The 22070-nt window shown below is 35.1% G+C and overlaps 2 protein-coding genes and 1 pseudogene across 2 annotated transcripts; all 3 read right to left on the reverse strand.

The window, feature by feature from the left end:
* Positions 1-1111: 1111 nt before the first annotated feature.
* Positions 1112-5191, reverse strand: LOC132165178 (aldehyde dehydrogenase family 2 member C4-like; annotated as a pseudogene).
* A 2830-nt stretch (positions 5192-8021) lies between these two features.
* Positions 8022-13549, reverse strand: LOC132166586 (aldehyde dehydrogenase family 2 member C4-like). The gene is made up of 9 exons (XM_059577433.1): positions 13317-13549; positions 12924-13066; positions 10228-10611; positions 9787-9876; positions 9483-9656; positions 9230-9367; positions 8668-8805; positions 8515-8576; positions 8022-8423 (listed from the first exon to the last, which is right to left on the reverse strand). Exons 1-9 carry the CDS (start codon positions 13417-13419, stop codon positions 8150-8152), a joined length of 1506 nt encoding a protein of 501 aa, XP_059433416.1. The 5' UTR covers positions 13420-13549; the 3' UTR covers positions 8022-8149.
* Positions 13550-17231: 3682 nt separating this feature from the next.
* On the reverse strand, positions 17232-20833 carry LOC132166274 (FRIGIDA-like protein 4a). Its single transcript, XM_059577067.1, has 3 exons — positions 19850-20833; positions 18066-18241; positions 17232-17962 (listed from the first exon to the last, which is right to left on the reverse strand). The coding sequence occupies exons 1-3, from the start codon at positions 20679-20681 to the stop codon at positions 17387-17389; spliced, it is 1584 nt and encodes a 527-aa protein (XP_059433050.1). The 5' UTR covers positions 20682-20833; the 3' UTR covers positions 17232-17386.
* Between the last annotated feature and the right edge of the window lie 1237 nt (positions 20834-22070).

Here is a 22070-nt window from a genome sequence, read left to right on the forward strand (position 1 = left end):
TTTGGGGTGGCTTGCGGCCACCCCATGGGTGGAAAGGGGTGGCCTGCGGGGTGGAAAGGGGTGGCCCGCAGGCCACCCCAAACCACCTGGGGGTGACCACAAGCCACCCTAGGAGTGGTTTGGCTTACGGCCACCCCATAGGGGTTGGGGGGAGGGGTCTTGGCCACCCTTCAAATTTTTTTTTTTTTTTTAAGATTTAATTTTTTTAATTAAATTAATATTTTAATCAGGTAAAACGAAGAGTTTTGAATGGCCTTAACGGCTGTTAAAAATTTTTGACGGTAGGGAGTTTATTGTAGTTTCGATTGACCTAGGGAGTCAATTTCCGAAAAGAAAAAGAAAAAAAAAAAAAAAAAACACCTAGAGAGTTTTTAATAAAGGCGCGTTAACCTAAGGAGTTTATATATAATTTCCCTATATTTTATTTTTGAGGGGGAGGGAAGGTCATGGTGCCTCTTCTCTCTCTCTCTCCAGGCCGATAGAGATAGAGTTTAGCGGGGTGTGGGAAAATGTTATTATGTGAGGTGAGCGAGCATATCAGGTCTAAATGAGTTGTCTTCGGGTTGTTAGGTATTTGGGTCACTTTGAGACTTAAGCCCGCCGGGTCACAAACTGGTTAGGCTTGATCCAAAATGTAGGCATTCTCCTTATAGGTAGGTATTTTTTAGGTCCTACAAGAGTCCCTCAATTCCCTAAAATAATTAGTAAATAAATCCATAAGAATTTTGAGATTTGTGTCTTTGGGCCCGCAAGTGAGCCTCATTTAGATTTTCAAGCGGTGAAGTATTCAGGCCTTGTTAGGGATGGACACACCATTGAATCAATGGTTGTGCAAACTCCACAAAATAATAATGGAACAATAAATGCAAGAGATCAACACACAATATTTACGTGGTTCGGCAGTGAGTCTACATCTACGAAACTAACTCCGATCAATCCACTATAAATAGCTTGTTACAGTGGTGTTTACTCAAGTTATGCAAAACTTGAATTAATACAGCAGTAAAATAATACAAAGAGAAATCTCTGTTGAAACTAATATACACTCTCAGTGATGTATTAAAACACTTTTTTCTTAACTCTTTATTTGGAGTATAACTAAAACTCTGCTCTAATGGCTTCTCTTCTCGTATGATGTAGCAAGATGAGCAGCTACATCTATGTCGGCATTGTTGAAAATAATAAGGAGAGAGTTGCGTCCTAATTCAAGTTGAATCACTTTTAAATTGCTTTATGCTTCCGCCTTCATTACTTTACATCATATTTATGTGGAAATAGTGAAACTGACCTGAAAAAACAAGAACAAGCATATATATGGAAGATTCAAGCGGCACACATGCAAAGCAAGGAAATGGCTATGAAAATGTCTTAAAGTGTTCACATAAATTAAAAGCTAGAAATTACCACATCAATGTCCATGTGAGAGCAAATGGCTGCCCCAGCTGTTGGTCGGTCCAAGTCCAGTTACAATATTGAGCACTCCATTAGGCATACCAGCCTTGAAAAAGAAGAGAAAAAATGATAAAAATAAATATTTATATATACACACTTAACCTCATAAAAGTCGAATGAGGACTTAATTGAATCATATCGACAATATGAATAATGTATCATGAATTAATCAAACAAATGCTCAGAACTTACTAGCTTAGCAAGATGAGCATAATAAAGAGCTGAGAGAGGCGTTTGCTCATCAGGCTTGACAACCATGGTGCACCTGGCAGTTAAAGCGGGGCTAAACTTCATGAACAACAAGCTGCTTGGAAAGTTCCAAGGAATGATGTGTCCTACGATACCATTAATAGGTTCACACAACGTGTATGCGTGGAATTCATGAGACATTTTCAATACCTCCCTATGAATTTTATCAATTGCACCTGCATTGTAGTGCCCCAGATTTAAAATCCTCATTTAAAGATATTAAATTGAAGATAATATTATTTTAATAATTATATTAAGTGATGAGATTTGTTCTTGAAGAATTTATGGATTATATGAGTATTATAGGAATGAAGTTTTATTTGAGATCATACATCCTAAGGTTTAGGATAGATTATAGCTTGATAATTTAGTTGGTGACTTTAAAAGATATGATGATATAATGATACATATTATACATTTGTAGGAAAGTTAGCTTTGAGGGATATTTGATTTGGTGTTAGCAAATGAAGAATGGTGTGAGAATGGTTAGATGAGATTAGATATAATTTTAATAAGGAGTGGGCCCAAAGTGTTGTTAATAATGTTCATCTTTTATTAGATAGGACCGGAACCCTTCAATAATTCACACCATTTTCTTTCTTTTCCTTTATTTATTCCTCCATTTCCACACTCCCCTCTCTTTTTCCATGAGGCCCCCACCCACTTTCTTATCTTCCTTTCTTATTTTCCACCAGCACACCAACGACCAACCCCTCTCTTCCCCCACTTTCCACAATACTACCACTCATTACTCCTTCCTTTTTTCTTCCTTCCTTCTTTTACCACACGGCTTTTGAACTTTTCTTTTAAATTTTCTTTGACTTCACCTACTCTCATTGCTTTATTACTTAACGGAGAGGAAGAAACAAGAAGATAGAGAGAGGGAGCTTTACGGATGTAAGAAAGAGAAGACAGAGGGTGAGATGCTGAGGGGGAGAAACAGACATTTAGAGGATGGCCAAAAGAAAAATTCGCAGAATAACAAAGATAGGTTCTTCAAAGGTAAAATTCTTCTTCCTTTAGCTATGGGTATTTGATTTTAAGTTGAGTAATAGGCCTTAGATGAGAACCTTTTGATTTAATCATGATGATATTGGGTGGTTTCACTCTTGAGAATTTTGAATTAGTGTTGGGAGTTGATTCTCTATTTTAATGGGTTAACTTCCCTAAATGAGTAGACTGGAGTTAATTGATTTTCGTGAATTGTTATTAATTTAGTTGTGAATAAACAGAGTGGAATAACAAGATATTTTTCAAGATGATTAATTAGCAGTTTAAAGACTGCTCATAGCTTCAGTCTAGAGGTAAGTAAATTCACTACCCCTTCTAAAATTACTTCATGTCATGCTATTTATATATTCTTGTCATGCTATTTATATATTCTTGTATCAAACTGTAAATGATTATTTTATTTACCTGTCATGGAGATATGTTGCATGCATGAAGGATTTCTAAAAGAATTATTTAGAAAGTTTATATTTCTTTAAATGCTTTTTAAGCACAACAAGTTTATATTTGGAAAAGTTTCAATTTTAAGAAAAGAAAGTTGAGAAATGATGATGATTATAAGAAAGAAAAATGATGATAAACCCTCCTACATGTTGCCCTAAGATGCATCAAAAGCAGTACAAAGAAAAGTACAAGAGATGAGATAAATGTTTATGAAATGAGGGCACATGTATGGAGGAGAGTATTTTTGGCCCCAAGATAAGATAAGATGAGAGTTCGGTACCGATACTCGGATGGAGGCGAAACCACTGAAGGAGGCTATGCCAGAAGGTGGTATTCCATCAACTAGACCGCTGAGTGCACCAAGAAAGAGTTAATTGACGGTCGGGCATGGCTGTGGCCACAGTTCAGTGCCATGGTCACAGGACCCGCAACCCTCGTGCACAGGGGTAATAGTGTACATGGGCCTTATTATGAGAAAATGATACTATATTTTCAACGAAGATATGCTAAGATGATTTACAAAGATTATTTATAATGATGCATTATGATGTTGATTTATAAAGATGATTTACAACGATGATCTATTACTAGATGTAATAGTATGTATATGTTACGGGAGATGCAACCGTACATACAGATATTATTATGGCTAGAATTATATTTATTTGCTAAAATGATTTTCAAAACTGAGAACAAGGAGTAAAACTATTTATGGTCGTGGATGTTACTTGCTGGGCCCCCTTTGGGCTCATTCAGTTTTATTTCTTGTTTTCAGGTAGAAAGGATGCTGGAATAGGAGGTCGGAATGGGGTGGGAATAATTATTAATTTTCAAAGTCTTTTCATATAAGTTATTATAATGATATGATATTCCGCAACTAAAGTTTAATGTTTTCTAATTTCGCTTGTAATAAAATCTCTTGAATAATGTTTTATACATTTTTCGTATCCTTTAAAATCAAGTACTCTGATAGACCTTATAGATCTTTGCAAGAACTTTTGTTGTAAAAGAAGAAAAGTGGCAAACTCAGCCTTAACGGGCTGGGGATGTTACATGCATAGTAACGAAGACTGCTTGCCACATAAGGAATGTCCACGGGCTTGCTTATACTGAACAATTTCCCAGCGTCAATTGCATACAAGGCAGCTAATTCTTTCACATTTTCTTCAATCAAGTCGGCAAATTTCATCATTATCCTTCCTCTCTCCTAACAACAATTTAAGAGCCCCGCCAAAGAAAAGCATAATTTACATTATAAGCTGTTGCAAATTTATGGTCCACTGAAGACACGAAGGAAGAGAGGCATAGTTTTACACCAGTAATCTTAATTTGGTTATTGTATCAACATCCGAGTTTAATTGGTTCAAACCCAAATTTAGGACTAAGTAGATACAAAAAAAATAATGCTTTGATGGACTTTAATTTGTCACAAATTATCATTAACCATTTAATTGAACCAACACGTGCTCCTATCTTTCAACCAACTATCTAGTACTTTTTCTTACATTAGATTATTTAAGACAAAAATTTTCTATAAACCAGTCTTTAAAAGTGATATATGTCCTTATTAGCATCTAAGAAACATATGTTTTCTTTAATATCATATGCTTCTCATATGATTTTTTAAAAGCTTAAAAGATATATGTTACTTTTATAGACTAGTTTATAGCATCTCTGATAGTAGTGGCTATTTTAGCCACTCAAAATACATATATTTTTTTTTATTTTAACTACTAGCTAATTTTTTAATACAAACTCCAACAAATTATCTATTCAACTATATACTTTTTTTAAATATTATTTTTATTGAAAATTAATAGGGAGGGGAAGGGAGAAAGAAAAGAATAAAAAATTGCTTTAATTTCTTACAATAACACTTTATATGTAGATATTTAATGTAAAAATTTTATCAATAAAACTTTATATATATGTAGATATTTAATGACCACCCGGGATTTTCAACATTTGGTTAAACCAGAATGAAACATGTCTGCCGACAGCCAGCTTCCCTCCAGTCAACGGTACAAGCTGAATTCATATTTCCATTTTTCTTTTTTCTGCCTGTGTACGTTGGATATATCTGCCTCCCGCATCATTGTTTGACATGGAAATTTGAGCAGGTATGACTTCAAAATTTAAATGTTTATATGAATTTTTATATAATTTAAATAACGTGACAATTAATAAAAACAATTTTAAAATAGTATGTGAAAAAAAAAAAAAAAAAAAAAAAAAAACAATTTTTAAACACACCTATATGCAACACAGATTCATATATAATATATGAATGTATTAGGCAAGTAGGCGGTATATGTCAAAGAGTAATATGATTGATGACATATGTGTTGAGAAAAAGGTAGGGTTTATCCACCACTAATCATGTTTATATAATATAACAATATGCCAATACTTTGATCATGTTATGCATATTTAATGTTTGTTAACCTAGTCTCCAAGAGGTAGCTCAATCGGTTGAGACCACGCATAATAAAGTGGAAGTCACTAGTTCGAATCCCCCTCCCCCCCTCTTGTGTAGACATGTCAAACAAACAAAAATATATATTTGTCAACCTAAGGGCATGGGTGTATACTCCCTAAGCTATAGATTTTCCTAAGCAACAAGTTAAGTATGAGTGTATGCTCTAACTCTTTTCTTTTTCAAAGGATTTAGCATGGGTGTATACTAAGTTGTTCTTTAAGAAAACATGATTCTATGGAAATCGACAAACACATAAGGCCTAGGGCATGGGTGTATACTCCCAGTTCCTCATGTTGATTAACTCAAGAACCCAATGTGGATTTCTTTTATTACTTTTATTAAACCCAGGACTCGATTATCCAAATTGATTTAATTAACTAGTACATACCACATGCATATGTTGATCACGCAAACACATATGAGGAATTCATAAAAACAAGAATTAATCAAGTTAAATATTACAACACGATTATCACAAAGGCGCCAATATTGAAATATTAAATAAACATAATTAGGGCTTCAATCTAGCCCTACTAAGTAAATTAGTTACACATGAGTTTGATGTTAAACATCTTCATAAAATAAAATAGAAAGGAAAAGAATAAACCAAAAACTTGAACTTGAAGAGCTCTAATTTTTCTTCTCGAAAATTGTGTGTCTATTCTAAAGGTTTAAGGGTCTATTTCTAGGCCTTAGGAATACTCTAGAAACCTTAAAAAAAACGTAGGGTTTGAGCCCTAGTTCGCACAAAACTTCAAAACCCTAAAATCAACACTTTCCATAAAAAGGCTGGCGGCTGGCTTGCTCTTCACGCACGGGTGCTCTCGATCGCAGCCCGTGTGCGATCGATCGCAGGATTGCAATCGATCATCTTGTGTTGGCCGCTCGATTGCAGGTGCGATCAAGGCTGCTGCTTGTGCACATGAGCGCACGCCTTGCAATCGTCTTGGTCTTCGCCTGTAGTGCACTCGATCACAGCTCCACTGCGATTGATTGCACTACCAGCGCCTCTAGCTTTTCCCAAAATAGCTCTTTAAGCCAAAACTTTTGAAATTGCTTCATTTTCTTCCAAAAGCCTACAAAAACAAAGAAAGCACATAAAAAAACTAAAATTGCATAAATTAATCAAAACTAAGGAATTAACAAGTATAAGTTAAGAGCTAAAATATGAATATTTTGGCACTTAATAGTGGCCAACCATGTGCTCCGGTTGGGTTTGATGTTTAGGTTTTTGATTTTTTAAGTTGATTTTTTGATTTGGGTTTTTGATTTTTTGAAGATATTTTGGGTTTGGGTTTTTGAAAATGGAGAAAAGAAGAGAGAGAGAGTGAGAAAATGGAAAAAAGAAGAGAGGGAGAGCTTGCTGGGGAGAAACGAAAATGGAGAAAAGAAGAGAGAGAGAGAGTGAGAAAATTGAGAAAAGAAGAAAGGGAGAGAGCCGGCAGAAATGACGAAATTGGTGAAAAAAATTTAAAAATAATTATTTTAGTTGAAAAATAATTTAAATTAATAAATTTTTTAATTGAAAAAAAATTATAGAAAAAATTTTAAAAAAGAAAAATTATATTTTTTTAATAATTTTTTAAAATTTACTGACGTGCCAATTTTGACACGTCAGGAAATTTACTAACATGTCAAAATTTGACAAGTCAGGAAAAATTTTGACGTGTCAGAAAGTGACACGTCAGAAAATTTTTCTGACGTGCCAATTTTGACATGTCAAAAATTTTTGACATGTCAAAAATTTTTGACGTGTTACTAATGACACGTCAGAAATTTTCCGTTTCTGACACCCAAAATGTTAACGCCTAATACACGTCAGTAAAATTTACTGTCGTGTCAGACCACCTAACACGTCAGAAAATGCATGCCAGAAAAAAAATTCTTTTTTAGTGGCATATAATTAAGATTATATTCGACCAATCAGTGTAAGACACTTAAGATTATAAAAATGGGGGCTTTATGTGCTTTGGAATTATGTCATGATTTGGGGGTATAGGACATCATTTTGGAAGGGATTCTAAGCAAGTCGTTCAAGCAATCAATGCTAATGGGCCACAATGGTGCTGCTATGGACAAATTGTGGAAGACATTCATGCTGTGCTAACTGGTTTTAGGAGTTGGGATGTCGAACATGTAAAACGGGGAGCGAATGAGGCGGCTCATGGGCTCGCAAAGTTGGTGGCAAATGTAATCAGTGGTAGAATATGGACGGAGGAGACCCCAATAGTATCTATGATATTATACTTTTAGAGCAATCTGCTCTTCCTATTTAGAGTTTTATGGTCTAGATGATTTTTGTAGAATGAATAAAATTAGAATTTTCCCAAAAGAAAAAAAAGGATTATAACAAAGAAACATTGCCTAATCTTCAATTATAATTTGAATAAAAACCATAATAGTATATAATTTGAATTGGAGCCAGGAATGCAATACATAATTTTATTGCGTCATATATAATTTGCTCAAGAGGATTCATCCATCCCCATTTGCCAGATAAGAAGCAATATTAATGGTTCAAAGCCAAGGAGAGTTGTAAATGGGAGTCACAATAGATTTAACATGAAGATACTTGTCGAGGGCTTCCAAACCACAATCTCTTCCAAATCCACTCATCTTATACCCTCCATAAGAGCAGTCTTGATCGAAAGCCAAATAGCAATTGATCCAAATGACCCCAGCACGAATTGATCTCGACACAGTGTTGGCCACATCCAAGTTCTTGGTCACGATACCTGCTGCAAGCCCATATGTAGTGTTGTTGGCCTTCTTAATCGCCTCATCAATTGTGCTATACATATACAAAAATAATCAGCAAATTCACATAATTAATGTGAAAAGATTGAGAGAGATAAGGATCAACTTTTTTAAAGGAGACTTACTTAAACTTCATGAGTGCCATTACAGGCCCAAATATTTCATCCTTTGCTATTAGCATGTCCTCCTGAGCAAGTTTGATGAACAAAAAAGTTGAATGAATTTTCAGTGGACAATAAATAAAAGTTGAATGAATTTTCCAAGTTTTATATGTGCACCTTGACATCAGTGAAAATGGTTGGCTCAATATAGTACCCCTTGTCCCCCAATGGGTTACCACCACTTAGCAAGGTTGCTCCTTGTCTCTTCCCATGCTCTATGTAGGAAAGGATCTTCTCAAATTGCTTCTTATCAACCTGGACATTTAATTAGCATGCATTGAGGGGGAGGGTTTAATAAGAGAGGGTTGTTCATTCCTTATAAACATGCACACGATCTTGTTTACAAGCAATGCCAAACTATTTTTTAACACCCTCCATCACATGCAGACCGGTATTTTTCCGGATCCTAGCTTGTCACGGGGTAAGTAGTGTGAGTCTCCATTCATCCAGTGGTAAGATCTAGAAATTCGTGGGCTTGATACCATGAAGAAATTCGTAGGCCTAACTCATCTTATAAAACCGGTTTTATAAGAGAAGGTTGTCTATTCCTTATAAACATACCCAAAATCTTATCCACGGGCAATGTGAGACTATTTCTCAACACTTATAAAATGTAAAGTATGGTTTAAAGTGCTGCTGCTAAATAATAATCCATTTTTGGAAATTTCCGAATTCTTACCTGTGGACCTTGTTGAGTTTTAGGATGAAAAGGATCCCCAACTTTCCAAGCTTTCACCTTTTCCACTAACAACTTCACAAATTCATCATAAATCCCTTCTTGAACAAAAACACGAGAACTTGCCACACATATTTCTCCCTGAGAAATTAAGTTAAAGGGCAAAAAAATGATAAATTTTTAACCCAAATTGATCTCTAATTAACTACAAATGCAAAAATTATTAAAAATAAGACAAGAAGGTTAACATTCTCACCTTGTTATAAAGGATGCCCAAAAGAGCAAGCCCAGCAGCTTTGTCTACATCAGCATCATCAAAAATTACAAGGGGCGACTTACCTCCCAATTCAAGTGAGACTGTTTTCAAGTTACTTTTTGCTGCAGCCTGCATTATTTCTCGCCCGACTTCCGTGGAGCCAGTAAAACTTATCTAGCAAACGAAGAACAAGTAAGTTGAATATTAAATATATTATATATAACATAGAAAGTAGTGTTTGACATAAATTTTTCTATTTTTTTACATAAATAATATTGATATTAAAGTAAATACTAGAAATTACCGCATCAATGTCCATATGAGAGCTTATGGCAGCACCAGCGGTTGGTCCAAACCCCGTTACGACATTTAGCACTCCATCAGGGATGCCAGCCTAAACCCAAGAAAAATAAATTATTATAAAAATTTAAAATAAAAGAAGTAAAAGCTTAGCCTTGTAGAGAGCTTAATGAAGCCATTAGTGAGCTTCAACCATGTCTGACACATTGTTTAGAACCATTCATGCATCATGCATGCACATTAACTAATTGAATAGTGTTATTTAGCAGTTAGACTATAATACGACTACCATACAAATGTGATGATATGACAGTAAATATTAGTTATTAATTTTTTTTTTTTACAAGTATAGTTCTAATGCATGACTGATTTTCACTGTCATATTATCAAATTATATCTCAGTTTTATAAGATTAGTCTAACTAATTATAATTTTAGGAACATACCAACTTAGCAAGATGAGCATAATAGAGAGCGGAAAGTGGTGTTTGCTCAGCAGGCTTGAGGACCATGGTGCACCCAGCGGCTAAGGCAGGGCTAACCTTTCCAAAGAACATGATGGTGGGAAAATTCCAAGGAATGATGTGTCCTACCACACCAATTGGCTCACGCAATGTATACCCATGAAACTCGCGTGACATTTTCAACACATTCCCATGAATTTTGTCCGCCGCCCCCGCATAGTATCGTAGACAATTTGCTGCCCCTGGAACGTCCATAGACTTGCATGAACCAAACAATTTCCCACCATCAATCGTATCCAATGCTGCCAATTCTTCCACGTGTTGGTTAACCAAATCCGCGAATTTCATCATAATCCTTCCTCTCTCCTAATCACCATCAATAATAAATAAATAAACTAGCTTACATTAAAAATAAATAAATTAGGAGAAAGAAAAAAAAAAATAGTGAGAGGCTTATTGATAAGTTGATAACGCACGGAAATTCCGTGCAATTGCACTGCAATAAAGCAGTCTTATATGAGAGCTAGTCTGCTGTCTAGATCATTTTACAAACATCATTTTCCAGAGTCAAACGTTTTCACGCTGCTTGTCTGGAATCTTTTGCCTTTTTTTGATGGCAAGTAAATGGTCGTGACTCTTTTTAATTAAGCTTACTTAAGATGGCAACCCCTTTAAGTAGGGTTTTTGGCAGATTTGCGAGAAAGGTCAAAAAGCATCACGAGTGAATTTGGCTCCACACTGCATATTCAGCCCTATAAATTGATGTAAAAGGACAAATCAATTTAATTCTTATTAATCCTCCCCTAATAGATCAGACCAACCTCTATGTGTATCAAATTAATATACCGTGCAGAATATTCCAAATTGGTCCAATCAAAATATAAAATAAAATGCCTGTATGGTATTGGAATCAATTCCAATATTCTCATTAAATCTCATCTTGGTCTAACCGGCCAACTTATTGCAGCCTATAAAGGTCACCTTACAATATTCTTGACTCTTTAAAAACAAGGGAAAATTACAGTCTATTAATTCTTCAATGTTTCACCTCTTTTTTAATTTTGCTTTCAATATTTAAAAATTAACAACCCGAACCAAGTTTATAAAATTTTCAACGTAGCAACTTTGTTAATAATTTATGTTTTCTATTACATAAATTTTATATATATATATTGGGAGCGGTCATAGCCACCCTGGGGGCCATTTTGGCCACCCCCATTTCGCCCAAATTGGGGGTGGCCAAGGGCGGAACCACCTTAGCTCTTGGGGGTCCCTATCACCCCCCCTCCCCCAAGGCCTAAGGTAGTCCCAAAAAAAAAAAAAAAAAATTAAAATAGACCTTAAAAATTATTTTTCTCCCCCCAAAATATTTTTAAAAAAAAATTTTGTCCCCCCAAACCAAAACTTTAGTTCCAACTTCCACCCATGGGGTAGCCGAAATCACTCCAAAATGGCCCAAGTGATGGCTACGGCCACCCCTTTTTTTTTCTTTAATTAGAGGTAATTTTGAAAAGTTATACCCAAAAACGCACGTGCAGCACGCATGAATCATTGTTCGTCAAATAAGAAGGAAATGACTAACGAAATGACTAGATTGAAAATTTTAGAAATTTAGTTATGATACATTGTCAACTCTTCAACTTTTAAACATGGAAGGCAAAATTTAAAATTTAAAAATTTAAAATTAAAAAATTAAAAAAAGAAAATCAAAGAAAGGAAGATAGAAGTTCATAGGGTAAAATATTTTTTTTCCTAATTTAGTGCACTATTTATAGCCTCATCAAAATTATTTTTTGGTTATTTTGATGAGGCAATTTGGTAAAAGTGGTTAAAAACTCCTATTTTCAAACTCACCATTTTAATTAGAAAAAAAAATAGTGAGTAAATAGTACTCACTATTAATAATAAATAGTACTACTCACTCAATTATTGAAAAAAAAAAGGGTAATATTTCTCTCTCCCTTTCTATTTTTTAATAAATAATAAAAGTCGATTGTTAAAATAATAATGCTATTTAAAGTGCTCTAAAAAAGTGAATAATTAAAATAGATATATATATATATATATATATATTAATTATTTTGGTTAGTAAAATCTGGTGATCCACTAATAATAGTCTAACAACCTCACTTTATGGTACGTCTTTTTGGATAAAACTTAAAAAGAAGGGAGGCAAAAAAACAGAAAATGACAATTTTTCTCGAAATCACGCAGTCTTATCATGAACTTCTGGCCTAGATATTTTTGTACATATATACTAATTTAATTTCTTTTAATCTAATTTTTAGAAACAAAAAACCTTGTCTGCCATGAACAACCCCCTAAGGGCGGAGAAGGATTCTCCTCAGTTTAAAGGAAATGGAGTGAAGTCGAAAAATAGAATGGTCCAAAAAAATAAAAAAAGTGAAATGATCATTTTACCTTTGTAAAATAAAGAACCTACTTCTCTTCATTTCCTTTGAAATAGAGAGGATCCATACTAAAAAAAAAAAAACAAAAGAGCCCGTCCTCCAAGACGTCCAGCCAACAACTTACCAAGCAAATCTCACCAAATTATATTAAAAAAAAAAAAAATCTCACCAAATTATAATAAATAAACAAAAACGAGTAAGAAATATTTAAAACACAGTTTAAAAGTGAAAATATGAAGACAAGAAGAAATAAAACGATCGACTTACGCTGCCGGGTAAACGGGGCCATGGACCATTGTCAAAAGCTTGACGAGCTGCCTTCACGGCCAAGTCAACGTCTTCCTTGTCACCTTCCGACACCCTCGTAATCACCTCCCCCGTTCTTGGGTCTATCGTCTCAAATGTTTTTCCTGCTTAATTTTAAGTTTTTCAAAAAAAAAAATAATAACGAGTAAATGCTAACATGCGCCATCCATGATAACAGAGCTCAAGGAGTGGATTTCATGAGCTCTTGTCTTGAAAGTGAAACGAAATCACCGTGACACCCCCAACGTAATTTTGTAACCAACTGGTTTTTCAATCTTGATGGGGGCTTTTTGGGCCACTATATATATATCAACATGATAATAAATTAGAGAGAGGGAGAGAGAAATGGGAAACCTGAAATGGAGTCAACAAATTCTCCATTGATGAAGAGCTTGGTGAACTTTATGGTTGGCACCTTTACAAAAGAGTCCATGTTGCCATTGCAGTGGCTTGTCATCTCTCCTCCTCTGTGAAAACAAATCTCCTCTTTCTGAATTATATGCACTGCTTATTTAGAACAACCATGGCTCCAACTTATATATATATAGATAGAGAGAGAGAGAGAGAGAGAGAGAACCCAAGAGGTACATGCACATCCTCTAGAGTATTATTGCAAATTCTAACTTTGGGGTCTAAAGATCCAAACGGTGTAGGAAGTGTCAGTCTTTGAACCGGACAATGATAGCATTAATGCCCCCTCATCGGGGGCAGAATAAAAAGTTGTTTTTGGGTGAGTCCGAACTTATATAAATAAATAAATATACAAATACATATAGTCGTTTTATTTGTGTGGACATGCATTTATGCGACATAAAAGTAAATAAGTCATAAGTTAATTATAATTGCATACAAAAGTTTTACTCCTGCTTATAAATAAGGTGACAATATATATTTACGTGTCGAGTTTGAGTCTTGCCGAGGTATGGGTATAAGACTGTATAGGTTAATATGTACCTGATCAATTTAATTAAACAGGTCAGACCTCTCAACCCTAACTCATTAATTTCGTGTCGAATTCACAGATCGTGTCGAATTAAAATTGTCAACCTTAAATGGTGTATTTTGAATTTAGGTAGTGTTGAATGATGAGTATAAAATGTATAGGTCAACCTTAGTTAATTTTATATTTAATTTATATTAAATTTGTAAGTCATATCAAACGCTCAGTCCTACCTAATGCTTTTTTTTTTTGAAAAAATATGAAACTTCCATTGATGAAATTTCACGAGCATAAAGCTCTTACATCACTGAGTATACAACTCTGAAAAATCATAACAAAAAGTTATAAAAGTTACGAAATCATAAAAATGACTTCAAACTTATGCTAACTCATGTACAATTACATTTAAGGAACAGATCTGCTTCGTGCAGACTAGATTTAAGACATGGGTAGCCCAAATACAAAAACAGAAATAAAAAACAATTAGAAACTAAAAATTCGGTCGTGAAAGTTAAGCCCCCACACCGATCTACTCCATCCTCAACCCAAAGGTTAGGACAACAAATCTATCCTCAACCCGAAGGCCAGGACAAACAAAAAATAAAAATCCCACAAGTAGCAGTGGAGGAGCACAGCATCGTAGGCATCCCTTCGAAAGACACGTCTTAGCAGAAGAAAACGATCAGATTTAAGGTTGAAGATACTAGATCTAGATCTAGATTTACAAACTAGATCTAAAGCAACTAACAAGAAACGGAGACCGGAAAAATTTACAGAGAAGACACGAGTACTGCTACCGTGAAAGGAGAGAATAAAAGATTTAGATCTAGATCTTTCCTCCTCTTAAAATTCTTCTTCATATTATCTAGAAGAAAAGAGAGAGAGTCCTACCTAGCTAACACTTACCAAATGAGTGCATGTTGACCTTGATAAAATTGATTTATACCGGAAAAGAAATTCATAAGGTAGGTCGCATTAAATGAGCAACTTATTAATGCTAGCGATATAAATGAGAAAAATAATTTAAATAGGCAGGACAAAAAAGAAAAGTCGTTTCCGTTGGCCATGCCTTGCGGAAAAATCGAATCCGATTTTATAAGCATTCAGCAATCTGTACTCTGCACATTTGAAAAATGACAATTATCTCAAATATATATATATATATATATATATATATATATATATATAGGATTTCAAATTCCTAGAGATACAACAAAAGTACCTCCCCGTATTTTTCATTTCCATGGTGGCTATATTCATGATATTCATGATTCGTTTTGTAAATGGCGGTGAAAATAAAGAATACAACCCGTAGAATTTGTGCTACAAAAACTACTGTTTCCATCTCTTGTAGTTTGCAGGAATCAACTACAAATCGGTTAAATCGTGTTCAAAATACGTGTTACAATTCTAGACCATCTCTAAAGAGGGATTCGGCTCCTATAAAGATAGCTCTTTTAGTTATTAACACAAACACGTATACATGCTTGTGCAATTTTTACAAATATTTTCAAATTTATTTCTTTAATTATAGGACATTTTGTTTTTCAGCAAAGAAATAGTTAAAGATAAGATTAATGGAGTTTTATCAGATTGGATTCAATACTTAGTAAAGTTATTTGAGAAAGGTTCCGTTGAAGCTGTACTTATTTTGGAGGGTAAAATAATAGTGGGCACAGGTGTGGCCCCTGTGGCCACTAGGATTAATTAATGGTTGCAGCATGAACCGGTTTGAACTTTAGTTGCAAGAGGGGCAATTAACAGTGAAAATGTAGTTACGGTTAGTAGTTATTGGTTAAAACTTAGGGGTGTTAATGCGGTTACGGTTAACAATTATTGGCAAAAATCGCTAATCCTAACCGCCTTAGCAGTTATTAAATTTCACTAACCGCAACCGTAACGCTTAGCGGTTAGCGGTTAGCTACTAACCGCCGGTTAGTGGTTAGTAAAACATGTACCCGCATGCTGTAACCGCTTTTTCAAAATTGGGCGTTTTTGACTTTTTTTGGGCTCTTTTTTTGAGCTTTCTCAAGATAAACATATAACAAATTTTTTTAGTTTTGGGCTTTTTTTTGAATCACTGTAGCATTTTTACCTCATTTGTTTTTTGCATTTTTAGTGTCTTTCTTGGGCCAAATTGCTCTAAAAAGAGCCCATATTGAAAAAATAAAAAATATTTGACCTCAAATTTACATTTACTTGTACTTTAAAAAAGAATTCCTTAAATATAAATCATAACCTATTAAAATTTAGTTTTAACATGTAAAAAGTCTTTAATAGAACATTTATTTATAACAAAGATTTGTACATTAATAATATGACTAACTTGAATAAAGTATTTGAATTGTCATTGAATCATATGATCAAGTATTGATCTTATACATTTATATTATTCATATGCATATATGTATAATTATAATTTATAACATATATAGACTTATAAGTTTATGACATACATTGGAACTAAGTCTTTAGGTACTTAATTGTTATATTAGTATGAATTGGTATATTTATGACTTATGTCATATTATATATGTATAATTTGTTATTATATAGTCATATAAATTAAAATGATAATACATTAATACTTCAATTGTGGTTATAAGTAACACGTTTTTTAATTCAATGTCAATTACTTAATTTGATATTATACGAATCACATTATCATTGTACATTAATAATATGATTCACTTTAATAAGTATTTGAATCGTTATTAAATCATATGATTAAGTATTGATCTTATACATTTATATTATTTAATATGCATAATTGCATATATGTATAATGTATAATTATAATTTATAACATATATGAACTTATAAGTTTATAACATACATTGGAACTAAGACTCTAGATACTTGATTGTTGTATTAGTATGAACTTGCATACTTATGACTTATGAATTATGTCATATTATATATGTATAATTTGTCATTATATAATCAAATGATTTAATGATAATGGTTAGTGATAACCTCTAACCGCTAGGCGGTTATTGTGGTTTAGCGGTTAAAATGGTTAAGCAGTTAGCAGTTAGCAGGCAGTTAGAAAATCGCTCGCATTGGCACCCCTACTAAAACCGCTAATGGTAACCGCTTAGGCGATTAGTAAAATTCACTGACCGGTTAACAAATTTTGTGGAACACTTTCAATCCTGAAGGGTGCAACACCCATACAGCAAGAGCCGAAACCAGGGCCTAGTATGACCAGTTTCGCCATTCAGCAGCTATGTTTCAAACAAAGTAGCACTTTTCAATCCTGAAGGATATATATATATATATATATATATTGCAAAAGAAAGAAAGAAAAAAAAAAAAAAAAATCCACAAAATCCAAAACCTCGATTTTATTCCCAGTTTGACCACCAATAAGGGAGAACTCGAAAACCTAAGATAAAAAAGGGCACTCCCAAAAGGAGGAACACATCTGAGGAATCACCAAAATATAAAAATCCTAAATTATCTAGCTACTGATGCTTCTGAATTACTGTGTATATGAGGAAGGTTGGTACGTGGGTGGAACAGCATTGCCATAATCATAAGCACCATAGCTAGTCTGCCCTCCATAAGACCCGCTGGCCCGATACCCAGCAGCGCCCACACTGTCAACAGGGAGAGCGTACTGTTGCCGAGGAATTGCAGCAGGACTTTGACTGTGGGGAACACCATAGCTCGAAGCATACGGGGTTGTACTGGGACCCTCGTAAACACTTTGGCTAGGATAGTTGTACTGCACAGAATATCTAGCGGCTGGGCTATGCTGCGCAGGAGGAGGTGGGTTCCTCCGGTTAAAAGGAGTGTAGGCGTTAGTATATTTGGCTGCTTTGGATGGACGGTAAGAAGGCGGTCCACTGCCTCGGCCACCACCAGCACCATAAGGTCGCTTATTCTGAGGCTTACTTGCAGCAGCTGAATTCTTCTTCCGTTCTGCCTTGGCTTTCTCCAGATGAGTAGCCCGCTTCCTCAAGCTATCAAGGGAAAACTCTGATTCCAGCTTGTGGTCTTCTACACATTTGATGATGGCTCTAATGGAATTCAACTCCAGAGTGCTTGACTCCTCCTGGAACGTTGATTTACAATAAGTAATCATGCAAAGAGTAAATAGACTCGTATTATCAAACAAAAATTATTGGGGAACACAAATGTGTAGATGTTACACATACTATTGTGGCCATGCTATTATTGCCATTCTTCAATATGGTGCTAGCATTCTTTTTGGAGTTCTTGAGATACAACTTGATCAGAGAAACAGGAGAAAACCTTTCTGTCAAACCAGCCTCAGAAGCAAAATACACAGCTTCTATCTCTTTACCACTCTTCACCAGTTCATCAATAATATCTGGAAAAAGGAGAAATTTCTTCAATGAAGAAGATGCTACGAAATGGGAGACAAAAAGTTGGACATCCACGCAAGTGAATTCTGAATCAAAGCAATTTCATTTTGCTCGTCCTTAGTCACATTATCTGGAGAGTCGCTTTACTAAAGATATATTCAACTAAAAAGAAACATAGAAAAAGGACACATTTTTGAGAGAATGCACAGAACCTACAATAAAACAATTGAAATACAAGGTCTAATCAATCATACTCTAATTTCTTTCTTATTTATTAAATTATGAGCTCAAGTTCAACACCCTAACCTTACTAAATCTGATTTTATATTCTATAAGAGAAATTAGACAATTAACAAATTAAAAGATTCAAAACCATGTACACTGGTGGCATATTTCTTCAGACTCCACAAAAGGAATACATTATCCGGATATTTTTAAAAGAACACTTATTTGTAACCGTATGAGCTAAGTTTATTTCTAGAGTTATTGATTCTCATATCAACTTGATATTTCCTTGCTATAATGACTCGTTCCACAACCTACCTTTGCTCAAACATTTTTCCCATTACTATAAAGTCAATGATATAGTTAGATTATCATATTAATTTGGTCAATGGCTATTTAGAGACTTCAAAACTTCTAATTCAGCGACATAAACTCATTGGTCAGTATCGGCACAAGAGTTTGATTTGTGTATTATACTTTACATGAAAGCTATCCATGAGCTGAGTTCAGAAAAAATTATGTGCTCAATTGACATGTGACGAGGCAGGACACTTGCATCAGCATAACTCTCTCAATGAATCTATAATGGAAGTTCGACCTAAAACAACTTGATCAAGATATATATTTATATATATAAACAAGATAACATTGAAAAGTGCAAAAGGCACAACCCAAGTACGTAGAAAGTATACAAGAGAAACACTCAGCTAGAGACAGACAAAAGATTGAGAAAACCATGAAAACTAATCAAATTAAGATCTAGAGCAGCACACATTAAGATCTGATCAAGATATATAATATGAATATGATAAACAGGAGTCTAATGATGATTCTCAAGCTACCAAGAATAAGACATTTCAGACATACTTCATTTTAACTATTCAAATTACACCTATGCACACATTGGACATCTCACAAACATTGACTAGCTTGATTGTATCTAATATAGCAACTTTCAAGCTTGATTGTGACACATTAATCGTCCCATATTTCGCAACATGCCATTGTTTCGAATTGTCATCACTTGTCATATCAATAGATGTCAATTTTGCAACAGCCCCATTTGAATCATATATACAATATAGAAAACGAGCTATTAGAAAACTACAAAATATTCAAATGTATCATTATGTTATCACGTTATAAGATGCAACACCAGAAAGCCCAATCTAATGCGCCAACTTCTGAATTAAACGTTTTGCCTTGTTCACGAATTAATCTTCATGCAATGGAAACTAGCAACACAAACTTCAAGTAACTGATAAGATATGAGAAAAGGAATATCACTACAAACATATCCTCAGCTAAACCAATACAATCATACAATAATTCTCATCTAGAGCAAAACTAAGAAACAACAAATTAACCATTAACAAACTAACACCAACCTGCCATTTTCTCCCCAAATCCCAACGAGGCAGCGAGCTTTGCCATATCCCTCCGGGCGGCAAACTCTACCACCAGCTTCCTCAGATACTCCTCATCGAACCTTGACCGCAAACCTAACCCAACCACCATTTGCAAGAGCATCACGGCCTCGGCCGGCCCCAATGCCCCACCTTCCTCGTCCATTTGCCCCTTCCACAGCCCCAGGATCCCAGCCGCTCTCTCCACAACGCTACTTGCGAACTCCGGCCCTGAACGACTGGCGTTCGCTTCTGGAAACAGCGCCTGAACCAGCATTCCACAGGCCCACCGCCTATCCGCCGACTTCTTGCTAAGAAACTCTTCCATGGCGTCCAAGACCAGCCTCGGCGGGTCCACAGCCTCCGCGATCGCTTTCGAGATCTCCGCACGCAGCGAAACCGACTCTTTCCGCTTCGACACGATGAACCTCAACAGCCCCGAGGAGTCCATTTTCCGGGAAAGGGATTTCAGGTTTTCGGACAGCTCGGCTGTCGCCGAAATGGGATTCTCGAATTCCGAAAGGGCGGCTTCTCTCTGCTCCTCGATGCGTGCCACGGCAGCCGACTCCCGCTCGGGAATTGAATTCTCGCGATTGGAGAGGGATTCGAGGGTTTCCCGGGAATTAGATTCCAGTGCTTCGATTTTGGACTCAAGGGACTGGGACTTCTGAGAGAGGGAGTCCTGGAGGGAGGAGAAGCGATTGGAAAGGGTTGTGAATAGCTGGGTGCAGGAGGATAGAATGGTCTTCTGGGCTTCGAGGTCGTCGTAGAATTTCTGAACTCTGTCTGTGCTGATAACTAATTCGGTCGCCATCGATGGGAGATTTGCGGAAAACGCTGACGTTTTGGGGGTATTGAGTTGGGGATTTCTCGAGGGCAAGAACCCTAAAACCCTATTTGAAAGGAAGAAGAAAGAGAGTGTAAAAGTGTCTGAAATCTATTTCCCTTCGGTGATTTTCTTCGAGGAAGAAGGTTACGTTTTTTTTTTTTTTTTTTTAGCTATATTGCATGAAAGCCCTTTATCTACTGCATATAATAACTCTACCCCTGAACTTCTTTTAATTCGAAAAACCTCTGGTGGTAGTAGTGTTGAGGCTTTTCTTTTGGGTCTCTGTCGAAGCTTGTTGGGTTGGGCCTGTAAGTACACATACAAACATTTAATAATGAGTTAATTGAAAATTTAGTATTTAGCGTTTAACTTTTATTTATTTGTCGGGATAACGTACAAATTAAGTGGCGGCGGTGCACAGAAAAATGCTGCTTTTAGAAGATACTTTTGATAAAAAGGTTCATTATTATTTTTTTTTTTTCAATAATAATAATAATAATGAAAAAGCTTTCGTAACTCTTTAATAACCAATTGAGTTCTCTACGATTTGATCAATAATCGAACCATAAAGATTGGTCTAGAGAAAATGACACAAGCTATATCATTGTCATTTGGCTTTGACCCACAACAGTGATCGATGAAGATTTCTCTTTCACAATGTGTTGGAAGAGTATAATTTTAGTTAACTGCGTGGGCAAATTTTTTAATCAAAATTTTAGTTAGGGTTTTATCCTCTCTTGAGTCTTGACTATGACTATGATATATATATATATATCGGTTATCAGTTGGCGGGTGGGTTATAAATAACCTACTTGAACACCCCTATCTGAATCTACTGAAATTCCTAAGAGAATTTCAATTTCTAAAATTCTAAATCTAGGCCGTCAATTTTCATTCAATGATTATTGTCTTGCCACGTGTCCCACTACTAATAAAATAATATTTAAATTTTAAAAAGAAAATAATAAAATAATATGGGGTGGCCGACCACCCCATATTATTTTATTATTTTCTTTTATATTTTTTTTTTAAAATTTAAATATTATTTTATTATTTGTGGGACACGTGGCAGGACAATGGCCCTTGGATGAAAATGGACGACCTGAATCTAAAATTTCAATTTCTAAAATTCCTCTAAAAATTTCAGTAAATTCAGATCTCATCGAAGCGCGCATTGTCATGCTGGCGAAGGAGGTGAATAAGCTTTAACAATTCTAGAGTTTATTTCTTGATCAATCCTGTCACGGTATTGCTTAGCAATTGATTGCTGATGCAGAATCATTCAGCATATTCTTTCTAAGCATTGTGAATATTTTGGTTATATGAATTAAATTTTGGAACCCACCTCTCTAGAGTAGCTTGCCTGTGCTGTAC

The sequence above is a fragment of the Corylus avellana genome, chromosome ca11 (assembly GCF_901000735.1).
Source record: "Corylus avellana chromosome ca11, CavTom2PMs-1.0".
Taxonomy (NCBI): domain Eukaryota; kingdom Viridiplantae; phylum Streptophyta; class Magnoliopsida; order Fagales; family Betulaceae; genus Corylus; species Corylus avellana.